Genomic DNA, 24,825 nt, shown 5'->3' on the forward strand with positions numbered 1-24,825 from the left:
GAGGAACAAGTAGCAGCACAGTTACTACTCCTTCATCCTCACATGTTGGGCTGAGGCCAGACTGGACGCCACAGTGACTCACTGTCACCTGATGAGGGACACAGAGGAGCTATGGGATGTGACGGACCAGGGCTATAGCCAGATTCATTTTGGGCTCTGGCTTCTCAGTTGTGAAGATTTCTTTCTTTCCTCTGGTAAACCATTGGAACAGATTTAGTTTTTTCCGACTGTCGTGGAGAAGTCAGTCTAAGTTCTGGGACATTTTCACTTTTTAATGACATTTTATGACAAAATGGTTCAATTATTCAAAAAATAATCAATAATGATTAGTAATTGCAGCCCCCCTTTAATGCTGTATTCTTCTGAAAAGAATTGATATAGGTTTAGGAAAAAGCCGACTATGTTTCATGTGCACATAAATAAATCAGTCAGTGTAATATTGTTAACAGCTGCAGTACAACTGGTTTCTGTCACACACAGCTGCATATTAAAGGTCTTACAGCCCCCTACATCTCATTCCTCTTGTGATTCAACAATCTGTCTTGAGGAATGAATGTCTTTCTATGTGGCACAAGCCGACATTCACCAAGACAGAACATGAGAGCGGGCAGACAGCACATTTCTGCAGTGTAAGCACCCGAGTTAAGAATTTGAGCCACGGTTTTTGATCATGTTCCAACAGTCCAGATAATTACTGTAGCTGAACAAAAAACGAAGTCTACGACTGAGGAATGTGTGTGGAAGCCCAGAAGAGCTCGGCGGATCTTGAATGAATTATTCATTTCCAGCTGCTTATGTTCTTTGGGTCAAACTATTGTTCTTAAGGACGAGAACAGTGGATTGGATATTGTACAACACTGTGGATTACAGGTTATTGACAGTGATTAGCAGTGTTGGACACGCTACTTAAAGTAATCCATTATAGTTAGTAGTTACTTTCTCCAAAAGGAATTGAGTTAGTACTACATTATAAAATACGATACGATAAACTTTATTGTTCCGTTCAGGGAAATTTGTCTTGGACACTGTAGCTGCGCCATAAATGTCTTGATGGCCACAATGACAAAAAACAATACACCTCAGCCATATCAACCCAACACAAGACATACCAGCATTGCACATATCCCATAACATAACACATACACCTCATGAATTCACCATGGTAAGAGCACTATAAGAATTATTGCACAACCTCGTTAAAAGTAACTAATTACCCGGAAAATTAACTATTGCGTTACTTTTTTATAAAATGCTCATATGTCAAATTACTTGGACTCGTCCCTCTAACCTTCTGACCGTAACCCTAACCCCCTGTTTATCTGGAACTAACCAACTCACTCAGTATTCCTCCGGCTGTCTCTGCGGAGGAATACTGAGTGAGTTGGTTAGTTCCAGATATACGTCTTTTTTCCGACTAGTTGATGGACCGAAAAAAATGTGAATATACACTTTAACGGGTGTATTATTTTGTGATGGGTCTTCTTGAGTCAAGTAACGGAACATTTTATTGTCAGTAACGGTGTTGTAACGGGGGAAACAGTAACTTTGTTGAAAAGTAGCGCCGTTATTTTATAACACCGTTATTCCCATCACTGGTGATTAGAAATATCCATTACAGGCCTCCTGCTGGACATATTTATTGACGCAGACGGCATGATTAGATAAAACGTGAGAATAGGGATGTCACGATTACTTGTTTTCACAATTAATCGCGGTATTAAACGCCACAATTATTTAATCGTAAAGGTTTCTAAATACCGTCACTTTCCAAAAAAGATTATCTCAGAACCATGTCGGCAGATCAGCGCAACACGTACAGAATGAAAACAAAGTTATACACAGTTACTGGGCTAAATTATGTTAATTTACCAAACGTAACACTGAACTGGTAGGAATTGAAATGTTAGCGTCTCATTTGTAAGAAAAAAACAAAAAAGATAAAATAAATACTTCAAACATTTCCTCTGAAGGATTAATGATTGGTCCTATATTTGTAGATACTTAAAATAATTTGTTTATATAATTAGTAATGCAATTGACTATATTTGATGCTACACATTCATAGTGTTGTAAAATTATTGAATATAATAATCATGATAATCGTGATTATTTCTCTGACAATAATTGTACCAAGAAAATCTATAATTGTGACATCTCTACGTGAGAATATTTTAAGTTTTCTTTCAGCTCATGTAGTTGATTCTAAATGACAGTGGCACTGGATGACTCCGTTACTTGCGGCTGTGCCCAGCTGATGCTCAGGACAGAAACCTGAAACTGGTTGTGTGGTGATTTGAGCGCTGCATGATTGGCAGCGTAAGCACAATGATAGTATCACGAAGCCATGACAAAGAGGCTTATCTCAAAGTAGCTTACAATAATGTCAGGAGCAGGCCCTGCGCGACTTAAACCATTTAAGTCCCTGTGTTCTACTGACTGTCGATGGCATCAGGACCACTGGAGCAGCTTTTGTCCTGCCATGTTTCTGTCAATGACTTTCTTGAACCTTTAAAAGGTTTTGCTGAGCAGGTAATCGTTTTCACCGGCCGTGTTAGTGTTCATATTTTTGAACATTCGGTCTTTCAGACTGAATGGTTTTCTTGTGAAAAGACAGCATAGCATGCCTGCTAATAATGATAATAATAAAAGCAGCAGAGAGCACCGAGTTCCAAAATTGTGAAGCATGCAACCAATAGTACAAATTACAAGATTACTGAAGAGTAATTGGAGAAAATAATCCTGAGTCCCTGGAAATCTGGTGTATGATAAATGTGAGCTGGGTCAATGAGGGCCTACAGTATAATCTTGATTTTGGGTAAGAGCTGCAGGGCCACGAAGTGAGCTGAGCAGTGAATGGACCCAAATATAGATGTTGTGCACAGAGAAGGTCATGCTGCATTGAATAGCTGCTTTTGAGGTGTGTTTTTTTTTTTTTTTGAAAGGATAACTACTTATAATGGGGTCCCAGAAAAAGCCTTTTTTTTCTCTCCTTGTGAACCTACTAATAAAAGTGATGGATCATATTAAAGGCGTACGAACACAGGGTTGGTTTGTGCTTCGCCGTCTGACGCTTTTTGTCCTCAGAAGAAAAAGAGGCTTTGTTTTGCTGTGGAGCCATAGCTAAACCAAAGAACCAACAGTTCCCTGGCAGGCAAATAAAGGCTGGAAGAGAAAGCTTTGTCAACAATAGCTTTTCTGTTGTTTTCATTGGTCGGAGGTGCAAACCAGTTTCTGTGTTTGCTCTCAGAACAGCAGGAAAGTTAAAGATTATTTCTGGTAAATGTCAGCCCAAGGACAGGTGTTTAAATCTAACGTGGTGTTCAGTGGCTCTACATAACGATGTTCCCTCCAGATATTTGCCTCCAACACCTGCTTCTGCACAAAAAACTCTGTTCAGCAACATATGCCAGGACTGCATTTAGACTTTTTCATCTTTTTAATTTTTTTAACGTGTCTTTGTCTCTCTGTCTGTCATTCAGCTGACTGTGGATAATAGAAGTAAATTAGTAACTCCCGGAGGTGTCAGGTGAATCATTTACTCACTCTTTTCTGACTTCACCTCATCTGTTCCAATACATCTTAGTGATGTTTTGGGTGTATAGAATTACAGAATTTCCTTTTTTTTTTAACCCTCCTGTTGTCCTCCTGGGTCAAGGGTCAAGGAAGGAAGGTAGGAAGGACGAAGGGAAAGAAGGAAGGAAGGAAGGACAAAGGGAAAGATGGGGGGAAGAAGGAAGGGAAAAAGGAAGGAAAGATAGTAGGAGGTAGGGAACAGATTGGGTCAAAAGGGAAGGAAGAAGTAAGGACGAAGGGAAGGAAGAAAGGTAAAAAGGATTGTGGAAAGAAGGAAGGGAAAAAGGAAGGAAAGATGGAGGGAGGGAAGAGATTTGTTCAAGGAAGGAAGGAAGAAGGGAAAGAAGGAAGGGGAAAAGGAAAGAAAGAAAGATGGAGGGAGGATATGGATCAGGTCAATTGTATCAAAAGAGGAAGGAAGAAGAAGTAAGGACAAAGGAAAGGAAAGAAAGAAGGAAAGGAAAAAGGATTGTGGAAAGAAGGAAGGGAGAAGGGAAGGACTGGGTCAATTTGACCCTAAAGAAGAAGGACAACAGGAGGGTTAAGCTTGTATAATGTTTGATTGTGCTTGAAGATTTGAATGTCACTTGCAGCTATGGACTGGGTATCAACGTTTGATACTTTTTTTAGGCACCAACCAAATGTCCTCGATAGCACCGAGTATCATAACTGTCCTCTTGACTTCACTGAGCCAATAGGAAAAACAAAACTGATTGTTGCCTGAAATTTAAAACCCAACCCAGCCCAACCCGCGGGGGTTGAAACCTGGACCCGATGCGGTCTGACAATAAATTCTCGACCTGAACCCGGCCAAAAGAAAAAAGAAAAAGAAAAAGGAAGCCCAAGTCTGACCCGTCCTGACTTCAGCGTTGAACACTCTTGACCTTCTGTCATCAGCTTCATGTGGAACGGGTTTCCAACAGTCTTGAAGGAGTTCCCAGGGGAGCTGAGCTGTTGTTGGCCTTCACTCTGCGGTCCAACTCATCCCAAACCTTCTCAGGTGACAGATAACACGTTTTGGGTGTTGACACGAAAACTTTGGGGCGGCATTTTGAGATTTTCACACTGGAACCTCGATCCAAAAAATACCATTTTGGCTAAAGGTTTGCTGCCTTGGAGGAAGTTAGAGGTGAGTGGTGTTGTGGTTGACCAGGTGTCAGTGCAACTGCAGTAGCAACACTGGTAAAATACATGGAGACATCCTATTTTGGGGCATTTATGTTTCTGAAGAGAATGAACCTGTTTGCATCTAAACTGATAGTGTTTTATATATATTTCTCTACGCCTTTCCCTTTTTGTCCACGTAAGAAGTCAAAGCTCTCTGTCCTTGAGTTTGTCTGTTACCTGAAAAAGCAGAGAGAACTGCTGAGCGATGGAAATGTAGCATGCAGCAGTGAGCCTTACATTCTCACATGCTACTGTTCATTTAGCACTGAAAACTATTAGCACTGATTCCTTGTGTCGGTTACATTTAGTTCCTTTGTGCTTTTTTGATGCTTTGTTGTAGCTGCAGCGGCTCAGGAGATAGAGCAGCTGTGGTGATCTGAAGGCAGCCTTTTCAATTTCTGCTTTTAGGAAGTTTTGTATTATGTAAAGAAACAAGATCAACTAATAGTTGTGGTAAATGTATGTAAAAGTTTAATTCCATTACATAAAAGAGACAACTTTAGTTAAACCACACTGTTGTAAATAGGTTTATATTGTTTGTCTCATGAAACTGATTTGAGTCTTTTGAGGTGCATTGTAACTTGGTGAAATAGATTTAGTGTCAAAAAAGTATCATCCAGGAACAGGACCTGAAGTCATCGTATCAGGATGGATATTGACAAAGTATGAACATAACCCAGCCCGACTTGATGAACACACTCCAGACTTGTTGGTCAATGAAGAAATCCCATGCAGCTGTGTATCTTTGTCTATAGTTTTGAGTGATTGAATAGCTTCACCTCGCTCCGCTCTGTCAGGAAGGATGAGGGCTCTGTGTGTTTTTGGCAGTGAATGACTTTGGAGATAAAAAAGAGTACGTTTTCATCAAATCTAGAAACCCAAAAGATAGCATCTGCTGAGGCAGCTCGCTCTCACACTCCATGTCTCCTCCACGCTCTGCTGCACACACACTGTTGAAAATGGATGATTTTTGAGCAGTCATGCTCTTCTCTCCTGCTACAGTGTATACATATATGTGTGTATATACTGTATATATATATGTTCACCTGCACCTTCACCTTACAGTTGTTACCTTTCTTTTTCTGTTTGAGATGAAGATTAACTGACAGTTGTAAAATGCATTAAAGGGACATTGTGTATCTACTCCTGTTATCTATTCATGAAAATCGATTCTATTGTTGGTTGGGGGGGGGGGCAATTAGCCCGATATAACGCATTTAGCGTGCGCCCGTGTCTGTGTACGTCCATGTGCGGGCAGAGATCAGAGATGGTGTTTTAAATAACCATATTAGCGTTTCACCAGCTCTCATCTCTGCCAGTCAGCCTCTCAAACTGCCGCCTCTCTCGTGTGCGGGCACATGGCACGTAGACACACGTGAAGACAATTACAATTTTTTACAATTTTTTTAACAATTTTTTTTCTTTTTTTCTGTGAGAGACTGTGGCGGGCCCAAACGAGACTTTGGCGGGCCACCACAGTCTTGTTAAAGCAGAAGTAAGCGATCCGGTCGTTTTGGCTAATGCTGCGTTCCAGGCAGGCTTTTGAAACCGTAAGTTACAGCTTCAAGTCACGACTTCCGGCTTTTTATCGTTCCAGGCAACCCACTCGTGTTTCTCCGACCTGTTGCCTGTGAAAGTCACTATAACGGCCACTCGTGTTTTTCCGCCCCGTGAACTCGTACCAGATCGAACTGGTACGACTTCACAGGTCGGAAAAACACGAGTTACGGGTTGCCCTGAACGCACCATAACTTCTTGTCAGCTGATGGAGTTAGCAGCCCCCGCCCTCGTCATGGATCTATTGGTCCTCGTCCCTACGTCACCACATTCACACGCATCCCTTGGCTGCACAAACAGCCCTGCATGCCGTTCTCTCTCCTCATTGGATAAAACTTGTAGGATACGAGAAAAGTTTTCTCCTCGGCTCAGAGCAGAGCAGAGTGACTGACAGACCCGTGTTTCAGACCAAACACTCTATGTAAGTGATTGCTGTTGGAAGATATAACTATTTAAGACTTATATTAACACAAAAATATCGCTTACTTCTGCTTTAATTAATGGGAAACACTGACAACATATTGTCACGTGTATTGTTTTGCCTCGTGCTGACGGACCACTTGTTTACATAGAGGCTTGTTTATGGCGTTACGTGCAGCGGCTGTCGTCCGTCTGCCCAATTTCACGTGAATGCAGCATGAAAAATACGATTGAGTTGCTTGTGATATACAACCGCAACGCTAGATGTAATTCCTACACAATATACCTTTAAATTAGATTTCCATGTCTTCTTTGATTATAGGGCAGCTCTAGCTTCTATATTAACACTCTGAAAGTATCAAAGCCTTTGTCCACAGAGAAATGCACACAGCCTGTATTCAGAAACTGAACCTTTTAAGTGGAACAGACTAAAGTCACGTAGCGATACGTTTTAGAAGTATGATGCTGATTTTGTCATCAGAACACGCTACAAAAGGCTGATGAAGTGGAGGTTGAAGGTGTGAGCTGCAGCTGCAGGATGTTCAGTGCAGGTAAGACAAGACGAGAGCAGTGAGTCAGTGTTTATGTCTGACTCACTGTATTCATGCTGAAAGCCCACAGGGCCTCGGTCAGCATCACCACCGGCTAATGATTTATTAACAGCACTGTGTGCTTAGTGCTTACACACATTCTTCTCTCATTGGTTCATAACACTGAATAAAGTGCGATGAAGGAGAAACTGCTTGATGTGAAAGGCTTCTGTTCTCTGCACATCTTCAGAGGTAAAACCATGTACTACTACTGATTCAGTTTAGACACTTGATTAATAGGACTTCAGTTTTTCTTACAATAACGTCTTGTTGCTGAAATGAAGCTCGGTGAGTTCGTGTTCTTAGAATATTTATAACAAAGGTCTTTGTTCAGTGTTCTCTTTGATCACATAAGTTTCTTTGACTCATGTCTGACTGGAGCTTGTCAAGTTATTTCCGCCTGTGGACAATAAGTCTGACTTTATGATTGACATTTACACATCTGCAGAACAACTGTTCCCTGTATGTGTATTCAACCTGGAAGGACATGACACAAAACCTGATTTGTGGAATAACCTAAAAGCATTATCCTCAATGAGACAGTCCTACGGTTTGTCCAAATGTCTGGTCCCTCAGCGGAGTACAGAGACAGTTTTGGGCATGATGGTCTGGCCCGAGACCTAAAACTGAGTGTCAGTGGAGGTTGCTGGTTATTGAGGAAGACTTGTGAAGCTCACAGTGGGCTGCTCTGCTGTTGGCAGGGCCTGTAAGAGGTAAAGAGCATCAGTAGCAGTTATCTGGAGGTCTTACTCTAACAGCTAACCCAAGGCGTTTCAAACTGTTGACCCATCACTTTTAAATGAAGAAAGTCCAGTGATATTTACATGTTATGATGGTCAAACCAATCCAAAAGAACCGATTAGAATGATTTTCAATATGATAATGGGTAACAAAGTAATTAATATCGCATCATAGAATAGTATAGACTCATTAGAGTAGATCCATTCACTTGTCACGAGAAGATGGTACTGAGTTTTGAGAATTCTGAGAATTTTTGTTAAAAGGATAGTTCACCCAAAATTTGCGCCGGTGTCAGTAATCGCACTGACGCCGGCGCAAATCGCGCAAGATTTGGATGGACCAGGAAGAGGAGCTTCCGCTACAAACAAGCTTGAATATAGACTTACTTAATTTTTTTCAGAACAATTTCGCATTTTGGGGCTTCAATACAAGATGGACATTACATACGAGCAGCATGGAGGTATTTGGATGTTTTTTGGTGTGTCTTTTTGTTACGAAGACAGTTGGTATCCATTTGCAACCGTTATAGGGACATGCACTGCTACGCCGAGACCCCCTGTAACTCAGAGAAGCCACGGAGGACTCTGAAACTTCTCCCAGCCCTTAGTCCACATGAGGGTGAGTAGATAATAAGTGCAATTTGAATTTTGGGTGAACTATCCCTTTAATGACTTTTCCTCTTAGCCACTTTTTCACAACAGTGCTAGTAATTACTTCTGTATTCAAGTTTAATTGTAGTCGATGTTGCAGATGGTTTGATGTTCATAACTGTTGTAAACCCTCCTGTAGCAGGCCGATACACTCCAGTAGACTTTGTTCTGACTATTAAGTGATGCTCTGCACACTGACATCTCCATCAAGCGTGTCCTAACAGAATACCTCCCTGTGGTTGATATCCCCTCACTCTGGTTCACGGTGGATTCTTCTAATCCTCTTCAAACGGAGGCATTATTTGTGGAGCTCCCCCACCCTCACCCCCACCCCCACCCGACCCGTTTCCTCTTTCCATCATTTTCTTCTCACACTGTTACAGACACAAACATCACTCTTTACAGCCATTATAGTCCACCACATGCAGATTAGTGTGTGTCTATGTGTGTTCAGCACCATCTTTTGAAGTTAGCCTGAAAATTGATGTCTTGCATATTTAAGCCTGCCCGGCGGCTGCAGTATCAATCCACAGACTCTCACAGAGGATGTGCAGCACAGATCTGTCAGGATGATATGTGGTTCATCACGGTGCTGGGTGGGGACGTGAGGGATCGGAAGCACCCCACAAAGCGGGACGGCTGCGGAAGTAGTTCAGATCTAGACCTATAGTCGCTCGCATTTAAAAGTAATTAAAAGCCTCCCAGCTTCATCTCAAGTCTCATGAGTGTGATGTTATAAAGAAATGGAACAAAAATGATTTTGAAGTGATAACTTGAAAAATAAATTCCCATCTCGTATAAAGAGATTATTCTCCACACCGTGACAATGATAATTGTCATCTGTGAAGAAAGTGGCAAAACTTGGAGCCTGATCTTTGGTAAAGATCATTATGAAGCAACATTTTACATAATTTCTTCCTCACTTAAGAAATAGAAAAACAAAAAAGGGCAACCACTTCAGACATTCTTGAACGCCAAGTTTAAGTCCTTCAAATAAATGTCAGTCCCGTGCATCGGTAAAAAGGAGGATCCTCACATACAATACCATCTATCAAAATGTCATGAAGAACGCAGGTTTGTGTGTACAACCACCACCTTGTTCTTCTTGATGGAGTGGGAACAGCTGCATTTCCTGTGTGTCAAAGGACAAAGCAGAGTTATGCATGTTGTTTCATACTGTACTTGATCAACAACTAGTTTTCATTTGACATAACATTAACCTTTTAGTGCTTCCTGTGTGCTCACTGTCGCTCTTAGCCCTCCTTTTCCAAGTTTAAATAACAGACTGTCAGAGTGACAGTCCTCACAATAATAAGAACACACATGTGGTTGTGGGTATGCACACAGATACCTGGGGAGATGAAAGCACTGAGCTACATTTTTTCATCCCCATCTACCTGCCCTGCTGCCTGTTTGGTTGCTATGGCTACACCAGCCTCCATGACAGCCTTTTTTTCTCCTTAAAATCCTGATTTCCTTTTAACATATTTCACCACATAAATTGCAGTATGCCAAGTTTTTACCATTTAATTTTCTTCCTTTTTCTTCTTTTGGCCATCAGAGACACTGGTGAGTCACTAGCACATTTAATTGGTATGAGAGGCCCCTCAAGAAATAATTCATGCAAGCTCTCACACACTAGGCTACTACAGTATAGACCCCTTCGCGGCCTACGTCACTGTGACATACTGTGATGTTCGCTGGAGGCAAAACAACTGACCCAGCATCTGTTTAGACAGGCGTCTACTGTGTACGGGACAGGTTTTAAGTTAATTTTGAACAAATGTTATGCTCAGCAAACATGGAAAATATATAATAGATTCTGATTAAAAGAGTAAGAATAGAAGGAAAGAGTCAGATCCAGAGCAGCATTCATTTACAAGCACCAATTAAAGGGATAGTTCACCCAAAATTCAAATTTCACTCATTATCTACTCACCCTCATGTCGACTAAGAGCTGTGAGAATTTTCAGAGTCCTCCGTGCCTTCTCAGAGTTACGGGGGGGTCTGCGTAGCAGTATTTGTCCATATAATGGTTGTGAATGGATACCAACTTTCTTCGTCCAAAAAGACACACCAAAAAACATCCAAATACCTCCATACTGCTCGTCTGTAATGTCCCTCTTGTATTGAAGCCGAAAAAAATTAAATAAGTCTATATTTTAAGCTTGTTTGCAGCGGAAGCTCCCAGTGTTTTGCACTGACCGGCGGAACAATTTCTCATGTCAGGGCTTCAATACAAGAGGGACATTACAGACGAGCAGTATGGAGGTATTTGGATGTTTTTTGGTGTGTCTTTTTGGACGAAGAAAGTTGGTATCCATTCACAACCATTATATGGACAAATACTGCTTCGCGGACCCCCCCCGTAACTCCGAGAAGGCACGGAGGACTCTGAAAATTCTCACAGCTCTTAGTCGACATGAGGGTGAGTAGATAATGAGTGAAATTTGAATTTTGGGTGAACTATCCCTTTAAACTTCTTGTAAATAAACGTGTACTCCGCCCACAGATGATTATAGTATGTGTATATAGTGTGTGTGAGAGAGTATGGTTGTGTCTGTATATGATTATAGTAGTGTGTACACTAGGGGCCTCTCATATTGAAATGTCCAGCAGATCTCTATTAACCCCTTGTGGGATATTCAGGCCTGGATGACTGAGAGTCTTCACAGACAGGATTCTTTAGGTCAGCAACTTGACTTAACCGTAAAGCTTTGGGATCTTGTTAGGCTCAAGTTATCTTTCTTACATTTATTCACTTTTCTTCTTTTTTCACATTTCACACAGGATTTTCTACATTATACACAAAAAGTGTTACAGAAAAGTTGTCAGTTCACGCACCTGCTAAAGATACAATGACATGACTGGAGACTCCTTATCCAAAAAAGGTCCCTCTGTTTTATTACATTTGGCAAGTGAACCGTTCATAGACCATCTACCGTAATTATCTTCCAATTTAAGTCAGTAAAAAAAATGTCCTTCCTCCATTTAGGATAAGAGGAGCGCAGGTGGTTTTCGCCTCAGTAAAATCAAATGTCTGGCCAATAATGTAGCAAGCAGCAGGGGAAGTTCTTCAGAAGCCAAAGGAGGGAAGCCCATTGCATTGTGGAGACATGGCCTTGTGACAATAGTAGAAATGTTGCTGGCTATGTGGTGTAGAGATTGCGCTGCCTTTCTGACATTCAGAAGCAGAAAATGAAGCATTAGGACGACAGTGCTGGAGCCAAGATGGATTTGATTGTCTTGTTGCGGTGTGTATTAAAGGTGTGTCCTGAGAGGCTGTCGGGTTCAGGTGGACAACATCTCTGGAATCTACCACCGGTTCTCATCCAGCTGGAAAAGTTGACCCATTAGACTGCAACTATATTACTTGCCTCATTGTGTGTTGGTGTGTTGCCATTGTCAGATCAGTCTTTATTAGATAAGAGGAAGAAGTTCCCAGAGCAGACATATGAATATATCTTTGTCTCTGAAGAGGAAACAACACAAGTACAGTGGTCGGAAGAACATTGACCTTGAGACCTGTGCAAAAGCCAAACATAAAGATGTGTATGCAATCACTGAATGCACAGTGGATCTTTTGACAGGAGCATTCAGCTGGTGTGCTTTCAGATACTTTCTCTCCTCACACATGGAATGATGAGTCTTTACTGAGCGAATACCGTGACAGTATCAGTCGTACTCTTTGTGTTCCCTTATATAGAGCCAGTGAAATCAGTCCTTGGATGAATAACATGTATTTTATCATTTCAACAAAACCAGCCAGGTGTCAGGAGTCTGTCCAGCCTTACTTCCTGTGGCCTTGAACACATGTTGCGACATCTCAGCCCTCGGCAGTCTTGTAGAGGATTAAAGACGCTCTTGTGCTATCTATTTTTCCCCTATCCTTTGATATTTTTTATTTCTACCCGTTCAATCGTCCTCTTTTATCTCTCCAAATAGTTGTGAGGTAACACTTGTGAATCCAAGTCACACTACAGAAATAAGCTTGAAATAGGCTTGTGGGTCACTAAGGAAGTGTGGCTATGACATGATTTCTCTTGATCAGCTGAGTCTGACCTCAGGGACCTGAATGTGATGATGAAAAATGTGTTTTTTACATCTCATATGAGTTTGCTGCACAGATGGACATGTCCTGGTTTTCACCTTCTTTGTACAATCAAAGCACGGCTGAATCAAACTCCATATCAAGGAAATGCCTCAGTGGTTTTTCTACATAGAAGAGGGGCTGTATTGTGCAGCGAATCCTGAAAGAATTTTCAAACAAAAATCATTGTATTTGAGACACAACAACAACATCAAAAGCTTTGCAAAAATCCCTTTAGCAAAGAGGCTGTGTTTTATTTCTGATGAATGCAGTGGTGGACAGTGTGGTGAAGCAGCACATGACGTGCAATGAAAACAACAAACTTCAGATATGGAAAAATGCTTGAAATGTTGAGCCTACAAATGGAAACATTGCCCAGAAGCTTTCTGCACTCCTTGAATTTTCTCCACACGGCAAAAGCCCACGCATCTCCACAGTGTTGTCTCGCTCTTCTCCACATGACCGGACCAAAAGAAAAGCTTGGCATTGGAAAGTGTAGGGGGGGTCCATCTGTGCTCAACACTGAGCAAAGGAGGACGGACACAAAGGAGGGATTGAAGGACCCACGATGCAAACAGCGAGTGAGAGAAACAACAAGATGGTTGATACAATGTTGTGGCCCTCAAAGTCTGGCTGGTTGTGGGAGACAGTGGCACTTCTGTCAGTGGAAGGAGGAGGGCCAGACTGCCAGGGCCAGGCCACCAAAACATCAGCGATGCAGTTCAGAGAGAGAAGTCATGTGAGGAGCACCGGGGAGGTCGGAGACAAATAGGACGGGGCAGAGACGAAATGATGAGGGAGGGAGGCTTGAAGAGATGGGACAATGTTTGAACACCTTAAAAGAGGAAAAGAGAGATGATCTGCTTTGCTCTTGCTCTTCTCCGGATCTTTAAATTGATATTCTTCTAAATGTGAAAAGGTAGACAGACGGCAGATGACATTAAAGATTAAAAAGGGGAGACTAAATCATAACTGAGCAGGCAGTGTACTGTATGTGAGCGAGGGTTCAGAGAGATAAAGTCTCCCATCATCCAGGAAGGAAGGAAGGAAGGATGGGTACCTGCTGCAGCCGCGACCCAGCGCAGGAAGCCGGCCCCGAGCTGGTTCCCATCAAACGTCACGCCGTCTGGCCGAGAACGACCAAGGTGGTCGCTAACTACGGCGATCATGAATTCTCCACATGGGATCTGACGTGTGACATGAGGTAAGCTCACCATGAAACACTGCTGCGTAACACAGGACGGCTGTGGTGTCTGTGGACCGGACCGTAGCTCATTAAGGTGTTCGATTCCAGCGTACGCGCATAAAATCAAATTGTTGTTGTTCCTCAGCTTTATGTGCTTGTAACAGATTTGAAAGGAGACACACACACGGAACATCTGTTGGCAGAGATGGACACAGTACTCGACCCCAGTACTTGAGTAAGAGTACAAATACTACTGGTCAAAATTTACTCCGTTACAAGTAAAAGTAGCTCAGTTGACATGTTACTCGAGTAAGAGTAAAAAAGTACTTGCTTTTAAAGGTACTTAAGTATCCAAAAGTACATGCTTTTAAATGTACTTTAAGTAAAAGTAAGAGTAAATTTCTTATTTTTCACATCAATGAATGACTCTAATTGTTTCTAAATGAATGTAAGGAGCTTTTAACTCTTGTTTGTGAGAACGAACTCTTTGAAAGCAGCTGCACTGATGTGCTGCTTTTAGGGGTTAGGGTTTCCTTCTCTGACAAACACAGCTTGTGTTCAATAGGATTTTAGAAAAAGACCTGAAAGTAACCAGTACTTTTCAGCCTTCCTACAAATTAACTGCAGTAAAAGTAAAAATGTTTCTCTTGGAAATGTTTTCAAGTAAGAGTAATAAGTACCAAAGAAATCTAATACTCAAGTAAAGTACAAATCCTCTGGATATGTACTTAAGTACAGTACTCAAGTAAATTTACTCCGTTACTGTCCACCACTGTCTGTTGGCGAACTTGATGCTACACACACACACACACACACACACACACACACACACACTGAGTAACCAGTTGTGTTGAGAACTCGCCTGTAAACACACATACACATTCACCCTGATCCCCAGCTGAATGCAAACGTAAGTTTAATTCAGCTTGACGAGGGTGTATGACAGCTTTACCGGCACACTCAGCACTTTGCTCGGCCTCACAAAGCTGCTCAGACTATAAACAAGGTGGACTGCTTCCTGCTGCGGGACGCAAGCAAGCCCGGGGAGACGGAGATGACAGAGGAGGACGTATTGTCCTCGAAATGATTGACGATTAACTACATTAATCTCCCATTGTCTTGCGGGGAAAGTTGTGACTGAATTCTTAAATCCATTCTGAAGCCGTCACCGGTTTGGCACGCACCCAAGCAAAGTGTTGTCTTGTTCTCAGCACTTGGCTGTCCAAACAGAAGCTTTGCTTAGAAACAGATCCTGTTTGTTGTACAAGGTAGGGAAAAAGAAAATCGGCTCCAGATGGAATCTTAAAAAACTGCCCCCAGAAACAATTTGAATTTCAAAACACCTGCGTTAGGATTTTCATCAAAGCCGAGTAGCACTATTTTACATTTAGAAAGCTGAACATGGTGAATATGCAGGCTATACTCAGAGGCTAAGTGCACCAGGCGGCTTGATGACCCAGCTTGAGTGTGAGGTTTATTTATTCTTAATCAAACAGTGGATGGTAATGAAAGTGTGGCACAGAACAACAGCAGCAAAGAGCATTCTCTTTTATGTAGATATATAAAAGTTTAATAAACCGAAATTCTCTCTGGCTACCATTTTTCAAAAGCAGGTTTCAAGGTAATCCATATACATAAATCATTTTTCTCTCCAATTAATCATATTAGCAATGTGACATAGTATGCTTTTGTTAATTGATCATCAGATCTGAACACTCTTCTTCACCACACTGACACTACATGTTTATGGTTTTATGCATACACACAATGAATACATTCAGTTAATAAATAAACATATTTGTGAGTATCCTAATAACACACATTCACAACTCTCAAGCAGGCATTTGTGAATCAGTTTTACCCTTGAACTCCGAGGCAATTTTTCTCAATTTTCTGATTGTAGTTTTGGAATTTACATCTAAGAAAATGGAAATCCGCTTGTATCTCATCTGCTTTCAGAAAACACTTCTGAAGCACCAGTTTTGCTTTTCACAGTCGCCTTCAATAATTTGAGACCTGCTCTATATTAAGTTCAAGTTTACTTTATTGTCACATATAATTACAAGTAATTACAGTGAAATTCTTTGGTACCTTTGGTCTTTTGCACAAGATAAATAGAGATACAAGAATATAAAAGAAGAAAAAGAGAGGAATATTTAAAAACGAGAAAGGTGGTAGTAGATTTTGAATATATAGTGAAATGGCAACCAATAGAAAAATAGAAAAATTATGAATGTAACATTGCATATCTCTGTACGTTATAGTGTACATTAGGTGTTATAGAATATAACACATGACATATTTGATAGTGTGACTGTTGGTGTTGTTAGATCTTTTTGTTTGAGAATGGAATCCTGCATATTTGATATGGATAGTTAATATATAAGCCATAATGTTTCATGGTGAACCTGCACCTGTTACTATGGCAACAGTTAAGACTCATGTTGCAATGAACCCTGTTTGGTTGCCTTTTAGAATAGGCTACTCAGTTATTGCTGAAATATTAAAGAATCCCTTACAAGCCCAGTCCACATTGTAGCTGCTGAGCTACAAAAACCTCCTCACAGTCACTCAGGTGCTCAGCACACCTCGGCAGTCATCTACCACATTCTTCATTATGTCAAAAATAGAAATATTCCGGTATGAATGTAAAGCCGTGGCTGACACCCAACAACACGCTGGTTTCATGTTTGACATGGGAAACACTTTGTTCTCTGTTCCCTGGAGGAGGGAGCAGCTCTCTGGAGGCATCTGCCTCTGTCAGCTCCACTGTTTGTCATGGGCGGAGAACTGTTGCTTTTGTATCTGGAGATGTTGTCAATTATTCAGGAGGAGAATTCAGCAACTTAATGCTTTGTTGACATGACACCGCCGATTATTATGGCAAAAATCACAATGGAAATGACTTGATTAGACAGACGTTTACTGTCTTTGTGGTCAGAATGATATAGGCCTACATCTCTATAGCAGCTCTTTGTGCAGCACAGTACATTTAAAATAAGAGCAAATATAAACTCAACCGTCTTTATGATCTCTCACATCACCAACCTCTGGTGCCCCAGTGTAAATCTTTCTGACTCATCCACGGCATTAATGTTGATTTAATCATGACAGAAATGGGAAATGGTTGTCGTCAACTCTCCCTGAGGGGTTCAGCATGTTAAGATGTCAGATTTTGTTTTTGCAGTCATTTCAGTTTCTGAACAAAGTCTCAGCTGTAGTCGTTCTCATGTGTGGGTGCTGATAAATTCCTGTGGAAGATCAAGGCTTGAGTGATTCATTCTCCAGTTTTTCCAGAGGCTCTTTTTTATTTATTTATTTATTTATTTTTACATAAAACACCATGACAATTAGATGATATTCAAACTTAATAAATTGCGTTTATTAAAAACTACTACATTTCAAAAAAATTAAAGAAATAGATGCAGTGAGAGTGTAAGTACATGGTGGTAGATCTGAAAGCACAGTAGGCAGAAACTAATTTCTGTACACTGGTAACATCAGTCCGTCAGTTTCACTGTCTGTCTGTCCAACACCTTGGTCTGGACTCAGACACTACAACAACTCACCAGATAGTTTGTAGTGATAATGTGCTCACAGTTTCCCATGATGATGAGTCCTAGTGACTTTAAAGCCCTGATCTATATCCACCACCTGTGAGTAAAGATGGACGTAGTCTCTCTGATCCACTGGTTTCAGCAGAGCCATTGCTTTACCGTTACCCGACTCCAGACTAATCCAAATTGAGCAAAGATGTAGGGCGTGTGTGAGACTTTATTCCAGTGAATGGCTTCATATGCTGTATACACAACTTTGATAAAATTTAGATGAAGAGTTTTGTAAACCTGTGTTTGTACCAGGCTGTAAACATGTTTGTTTCTGTTGTTAATAATCTATCATGATTGTCATAACCTTTTGGAGCCGCCCTCAGGTGGTCATACAAGGACCTGCAGTTTCTCACCTTCACTTCTCAGCTGGTTGTTTGCAACAACTACAACAACTGTTGGACAGATGTCAGTGAAGTTTGGTACAATCATGTCCCACTCTCAGTGAGCGGGGCAACACCTTGAGTTTTACATTTGGAGCCTCCATCAGCCTGTCCAGCACTTCATTTGTGAACAAATATTGTAGCAAGAATGACAGTCTCATCAGCTCTGCTTATAGACCCAATCATCCATCCATTGTCTCTGCTGTGGTGAGTCGCAGGGGGCTAGAGCCATCCAACCTGACATGGGGCGAGGGAGGGTACACCTTGGACAGGTCATCCACATAAAGATCCATGCAAGGCAATGCAAGGGCAAGGCAGGACAGTTTTATTTTTATAGCCCATTTAAACAAACAGTTAACAAGGGTTTTACACAGCATCATAACAACATCATCTGTCCTTAGACCCTCACATCCACTGAGGAACAACTCCCAAGAAAAAACAGGAGGAACCTCAGGGTGAGAGACAGAGGAGGGGTCCCTCACCCTGGACGGGCAGACGGGACATAGATGTTGTATATAGACAAGAAAACAGGAATATGGGAAAACATGGAAATTGAATCAACAAAAAAGTAGGGATGAGCTTATAAGTTTGATACCAGAATCATTCATTCTGCTTACTGGATCACTTCTTAATTGATTGAGTGGTTAAAAAGTAGGCCTACATGGTTTTCAGTGTCATCAGTGTCTCTGAATCTGGACATTAAAGCAGAAGTAAGCGAAATGTTTGTGTTAATATAAGTCTTAAATAGTTATATCTTCCGACAGCAATCACTTATATAGAGTGTTTGGTCTGAAACACGGGTCTGTCAGTCACTCTGCTCTGCTCTGAGCCGAGGAGAAAACTTTCCTTGTATCCTACAACCTTTATCCAATGAGGAGCGAGAACGGCATAAAGGGGCGGTCCTCTCTGTGTGTGCAGCCAAGGGATGTGCATGAATGTGGTGACGTAGGGACGAGGGCGGGGACTGCTAACTCCATCTGCTGACAAAAAGTTAGCCAAAACGACCGGATCGCTAACTTCTGCTTTAACAGAGTAGAAGAGAATGCATTTTTTTTTTCTCCTCTCCGTCGTGAGTCAGTGCATTGTATGACTTTGACATCATTGTTCTGCATTCTTCAACTGTTAGAAAAAACACTTTGGCATTGATCAAAGGAAGTGATCAGCTAGGCCAGATGGATTAGACCATTTGGATAGAAGATGTAGAGAAGGACAGTTTTTGTATGGGCTGCACAGTTCTTCTGCCCAGTTTAACTTTCGGAGTAATTAGTACAGTATTTGATTAGATGTTACAGAAAGACATACCAGCAGTTTGACAGTGGAGTATTTTACAGTGTTATTATCACAATAATTGCAATACTCTAACAAGCTGTTTATAGACTGTATGTCATGAGAAATAGTTCACCGAGCCGTAGAGACACAGAGACATCAGTCACATGTTTCAGTGTGTGTGTGTTTGCCTGACAGGCTGTCTACTCATTGGCCTCCCTGTTTGGTATTCAGGCCGTGAATCAGCTCCTTGGTTGCCACCAAGCGCTCTGTGTTTGACTGAATCAGGTTAGCAGTAAAAAGCAGTCCATTAGTAAAAGAACTGCTTTTGTCCAGTCCCCTGGGGTATTGTAATGATAAACCACACACTGTGGCAGGAGCCTGTAAGATAGTGAAATGCTTGTTTTTCAGTTACATCCTGTGAATTATTTTTACACCTCACAAGCTATAAAAGTGATTACAGGATGTTTTGAAGTAGACTTTTTAATCTTGATTGTACAGCATGCAGTGTTGACAGCTGGGTAGAGTAGTAGCTGTTCCAATGTGTAGTAAGTCTTATGCTTTGTTACGGGTGCACACTGCACAGTCTGGCCAAAAAGATCATATCACAGCAACTGTGAGGTAAGTCTCCCCTGGGGGGCGCCAGAGTTCCTCAGAGGGGGGTGCCACGTAAGAAAATAAACCAGAAAACAGTGACTGTAAACACTTGAACAAAAGATAAGCAACCGATTAGGCTAAACTCATAATTTGCAATCATATCGCGACAGTGTTTCCGCTGGGATTTTGTTAAGTAGTGGCGGCGACCCCCTCCCCTTTTATAGTCAATGTTGTGTATTAATAAGCCCAGTGGATTGAGACACTTTAGGGGGGTTATTATTTATGGCCCTTTTCCATTAGTGCGACTCGGCTCGACATGGTTCCACTTGTTTTTGTTTGGTTTTTTTTTGCTTTACAAACCTGCTAATTTTAAAAACACAGCGGCAGCAGCGCCCACTGATCTGTACTGAGACTGTTGTTATTCCTATACACCTGAGTTCACTGACTGCTGTGTGGAAAACCACACTGTGGTCTGTTAACCAGGTGTAGACGAGTGAGTTTGGAGCTGACAAGAGAAGAGAAAAAAGAGAGCGAGACGACGTGGCCATAGCCGCCGTGATGTGATATGACCGCCCCGCTGAGGAGGAACTGTGAAGGACTCAGCTGTGATGGAAAAGGACCTAAACCGAGTAGAGTTATAACTGTGCGAAGGGGTGCAAAGTAATGGTAACTGGTAGTGGAAACCCTGCTTTACATTGTTTTAACATATTCAAGGTGTGCAGGTGTGGTGGCTTTTATTTTGCTTTGCTGTTAATTACATGTAGGGGAAACCCTGCACGATATGAAAAAATGGGTGCTATTATGTTCTAGTTACATGTCATGGGTGAGTGAGTGCACCCGGATCCTCCGTTACACAAGGGAGAGTGGAGCTGTTGGTGAAAAGATTCACAGTGTTATGTACCTGTTGTGGATCGGCCTCAGGCTGGGCTGAACGTAGCACTACAGAAACTTTAATGTCAAAGAGAAGCAGTATAGTTGAACTATTCTAGTAGAAGATAACCTGCCTTGGTGCTGTTGCGCCTCACAGGGCAACACTTTCAACCTGTATAAGCACTTAATAAAACACCACACAGCCGTGTACGATCGCTGTATGGCTAAAATGCAGATGACCAATGTGTTCTAACAAGTGAAATAGCGGCTGACACGGGTCACTTTTTTTTTTTTTCCCACAAGTGATTGAACTGCTCATTAAAGCCCCTGTATGGACTTTTCATTTAATGTTGATTTTGGCGGCCCCTGTGGACGAAAGCGGCGGAATGAAGACTGCATTTCCCACTGTCATGAAGACATTTGTCTGGCCGGCGCGTGTAGATTTGTTTTGGAAACGTCAGAAAGAAGACGGGACTTGCGTCTTTTTTTTTTAGCAGCGTAATGTATCTTTTCATATGGTTTCGTCAGTGGTCCGACCCGACCATGCCTTCCAGAGGTATAGAATTAGACTACTTAGAAATAGCGTATCTTCACACTGATTGGCTCATTTGCTGTTAACAGAGGTAACACAGACACATCAGCAGAAACCAGAGACTTTTGCGTATCCAGTTAAAAGCTCCGTACTGATCAATCACTATATCAGAAAACTGTGAACACGACCCATCTAGGGCTGAAACGATTCCTCGAGTAATTCGAGTACCTCGATTACAAAAAATGGTCCGAGGATTTTTTTCTGCCTCGAGGAATCGTTAATTTAATTGTAGTTCAAGCGGCCGCACGGACTTTCAATGTGGCACAACGTGCGCCGTAACGTAACCTATTAACGTAACCGTGCACGCCCCCCCCCCCCCCCCCCCGTGCGGCCGTTCGCCGTTCGATGGGGAGGGGGGCGGCGGCGGCGGCGAGGCGATGGCCGCGATGACGGGGGGACGGTGGCGAGTGGCGACAACACAGCAGAACAATCCTGCCTAGGAGCTATCCATGGTTAGGCTACTTAACCAAAGTCTCTTGAAATATCAAACAAAGAAAAGGACTATGGACTGTGGAAGTTTGAATGGCCAAAATACTTAAGTTATCATGACGTGAACCATCTGTTGCGGTGAGACCGTTGATTAGGTAGAAACCTTAACGGGGGGGCGGACGTGGGTGTTTGACTGAGGGAGAAAAAGGCGACAAAAAGACAGAAAATGTCTCTCTATAGGCACTCTAGTTGTAACACGGCCCTTGCATACCACAGCAGCACGTCTTCCATGTTGCAGCATCTCCACAGAAAACATTTTTGATATCTTGAAAGTAATTTAATTTAATTTATTTTTGATATCTTGAAAGTAATTTAATTTAATTTATTTTTATTTGTGTTTTATTTATTCTTATTTATGTTAGCAGCAGTCGCCTCTTTAGTAATGTTTCAAGACCAGAAAATACTTGCTTGTGAATTTAAGAAATAAAAACAGTTGATTCTACAAAAGGAAACCAATTGGTCATTCATTATTGAGTGAAATATGTTATTTTCTCTTGTGTATTCATAATTGCTCTTTAACCAAGCAAAAATACGTTTTATCCGATTACTCGATTAATCGATGTAATTTTCAGTAGAGTACTCGATTACTAAAATATTCGATAGCTGCAGCCCTAGACCCATCATTATTTCCAATGTGACATAATCAGTGAGTTTACATTGAGGTTCAACAGGGAAAAGTATTGAAGGCTCACATCAGCAGCTGTGGAACAATCCCTGCTCCTCCAGTCATCCAGCATGTTGACCTGTAGGAGGCGCCGGCACACGGAGGCAGAATGTGTCTCACACTGTTAACCGTTAAACAACCCCCGGAGATTTGGGTGTGTTGCACATTACCCAGACAATGGTGGGTTGTGAAGCACTTCTCACTGAGTCATCAGTTTTGTAAGTGAGGACATGTCTGCAGTCACCATGTCCTCACAGCTAATCTGCTAATGATATGTATTTGTCCCGGTCCTTGGCATTTTAAATAGAAAGGACAGGTGTCTTTTTGTATGTCCTCTGACTTTTAGTGTATGCTGGAGACAACCAAGGCTTCTCCACTAAACATTCTACTTTTTCAATTTCCCTGCAATTAAAAGTCTAATATTGACCTTCACTGTATGACGATGTGACATTTCCAAACAATGTGGAGGTGCTGACAGAAAAGAAGAGTGTGTGGGAGAATTCCACCATTTTTCCACAAAGCAAACAGCTTCGCTGAGCCTGAATGCTCCTGGAAACACTCTTGGCCTTTGTTCAGGTGTAATTCTCTCTGCCTTCTCTTACAGTGGTGCAATTTTGAACGGCTCATTAGCACAGCCGCCACCCAAAAAACATGCTCATTATAGCGCCAGAGAATGGGGGTTTAAAAATTGACACCACTTAACAGACGCTAGGTGCAATTTAATCAGCCATATTAGTGTTTGCCCTGGAAACCTTATTGTATTTATTCTGTCTGAGTAGTCAGACTCATTATCATATATTATTCCCTTTAGCTGCTATTTGGTGCCCTGATCTTGAATGCATATGTCTCCCTGCAGCATTATTCTGTTGATGACCCTCCTTATGTGTCCGTCTGGCCTCCTCGGTGACACGTTTTCACACTTAGACGTGAACATCAAAGCATAACCTTGAATTTCCTTTTGTGTCACCACAGCCAGTGATGGAGTGACAGTGAGCTGCTCTTTAGATCCTGGCAGTAACTGTCGGCCCATTCACTGACAGTGGCCTTTGAAGGCTAACTGAAAGGGGTCACTTTTGGGTGGGGAGGTTGAGCTGCCTCAGTCCTCCCTCGCACAGAGAAGCAGCGAGGGACCAGTCATTACCATTTCAAAGAGAGCCAAAGTGAATACAGTTCATAAACCAGAATAAAGGAGATGAGTATAATACCTTTTTATAGTATTATCTCAGATGCAATGTTAATGGACTGCAAATGAAACCAATTTGAGATGTGCTTATCTGCAGCAGATCAGCTGCACTGTAAGATGTGATTTTCAGATTCCACATCGAGTCAATAAACATTGTGAGAACAAATAAATCTTCATTATTTTCAGTTTATTTCCCTGCGTTGGTGTATAGAATCAAGACTGATTGTGCAATCATTATGTTTAGAGAGCCTGTGTCAGTAGTTTGTACAGCGTGAATGTAATGTCTACTTAAATGACAGTTTTTCTTAGAGCAGTTTTTGAGTGACTGTAACAGAGCAGTTTGTTTCTAAATTGATTACCAAGTTCATGGGCCGCCCTTCAACCTCATTGATTTATTGATTGATTGATTAAGCTTTAATGTCCCCCAAGGGGCAATTCAGTGTACAGCAGCGTTTGGCACAATAGACACACCAGTTAGAGCACATAAAGTCATAATAAATAAATAGAAATACATCATAAAATTAATACATAACAGTACGAGTAATATCAGGATATATCATAGAAATTATTACCTAAAGGTTAAACCAAATCATCACTACAGCTGATTTAAATATTTAACAGCTGATGGGACAAATGATCTCAGGTATCTATTCGACCTTCGGCCTTCCTAGTAAAGGACAGCCTCCTTCCTGAAGATAACAGTCCCCCTCCCGCGACCCTTTTTGGTCATTTTAAAACCAGCTCATTAGCAATGCACCTCTGGAGGGTGGGCAGAGACTGCGCTGCTCTGCACCCGCCCATCCACCTCCTCGCACCCCACCCCCCGCTTGCTGACAGCTGGACATTGTACAATTACCGATTCAGCGCGTTTAGTGTAAAACTCCACATTGGGATTCAATCCCAGACTGGAGCATAGTCCTTACTTACGGTGCAAGCTGCTCTACCAGGTGAGATATACCTGTTATACCTTGGCAGCTACACCGAGCTGTCAAACCGTTCACCTCTGAGCCAGATGCAGAGCGGGGCGGGAGCTTGTAGCACTAGTGCCCTCCCCTGGAGTTGTGACACGTCAGCTCCAGTCTCCCTGAAACTGCCAGTTTGAGTCTGCCATTGGTTCACAGCAATTTGAAGGCAGAAAAACTCAGAAATGCAATTTTGCACTTCCTTTTCTGCTGATATGTCCTCTAACACAAGAAAAATGC

General features: G+C 41.9%; 1 protein-coding gene across 14 annotated transcripts in view; it reads left to right on the forward strand.

Moving 5' to 3' along the window:
• LOC146985434 (pleckstrin homology domain-containing family A member 7-like) overlaps positions 1–24,825 on the forward strand; it is a 195,957-nt gene that overhangs the window by 12,772 nt on the left and 158,360 nt on the right. The window contains exon 1 of one of the 14 annotated variants that reach the window (XM_085778392.1): positions 13,758–13,992. The exons of the other annotated variants lie outside the window; for them this stretch is intronic. Within the exon in view, the coding sequence (XP_085634518.1) occupies positions 13,841–13,992 (152 nt within the window). The 5' untranslated portion in view covers positions 13,758–13,840. Of the gene's footprint in view, positions 1–13,757; positions 13,993–24,825 lie in introns of those variants that run through there. 14 annotated transcript variants of the gene reach the window in all.

This window comes from Trachurus japonicus, chromosome 6 (assembly GCF_045865225.1).
Source record: "Trachurus japonicus isolate A0001 chromosome 6, Traja_1.0".
Taxonomy (NCBI): Eukaryota; Metazoa; Chordata; class Actinopteri; order Carangiformes; family Carangidae; genus Trachurus; species Trachurus japonicus.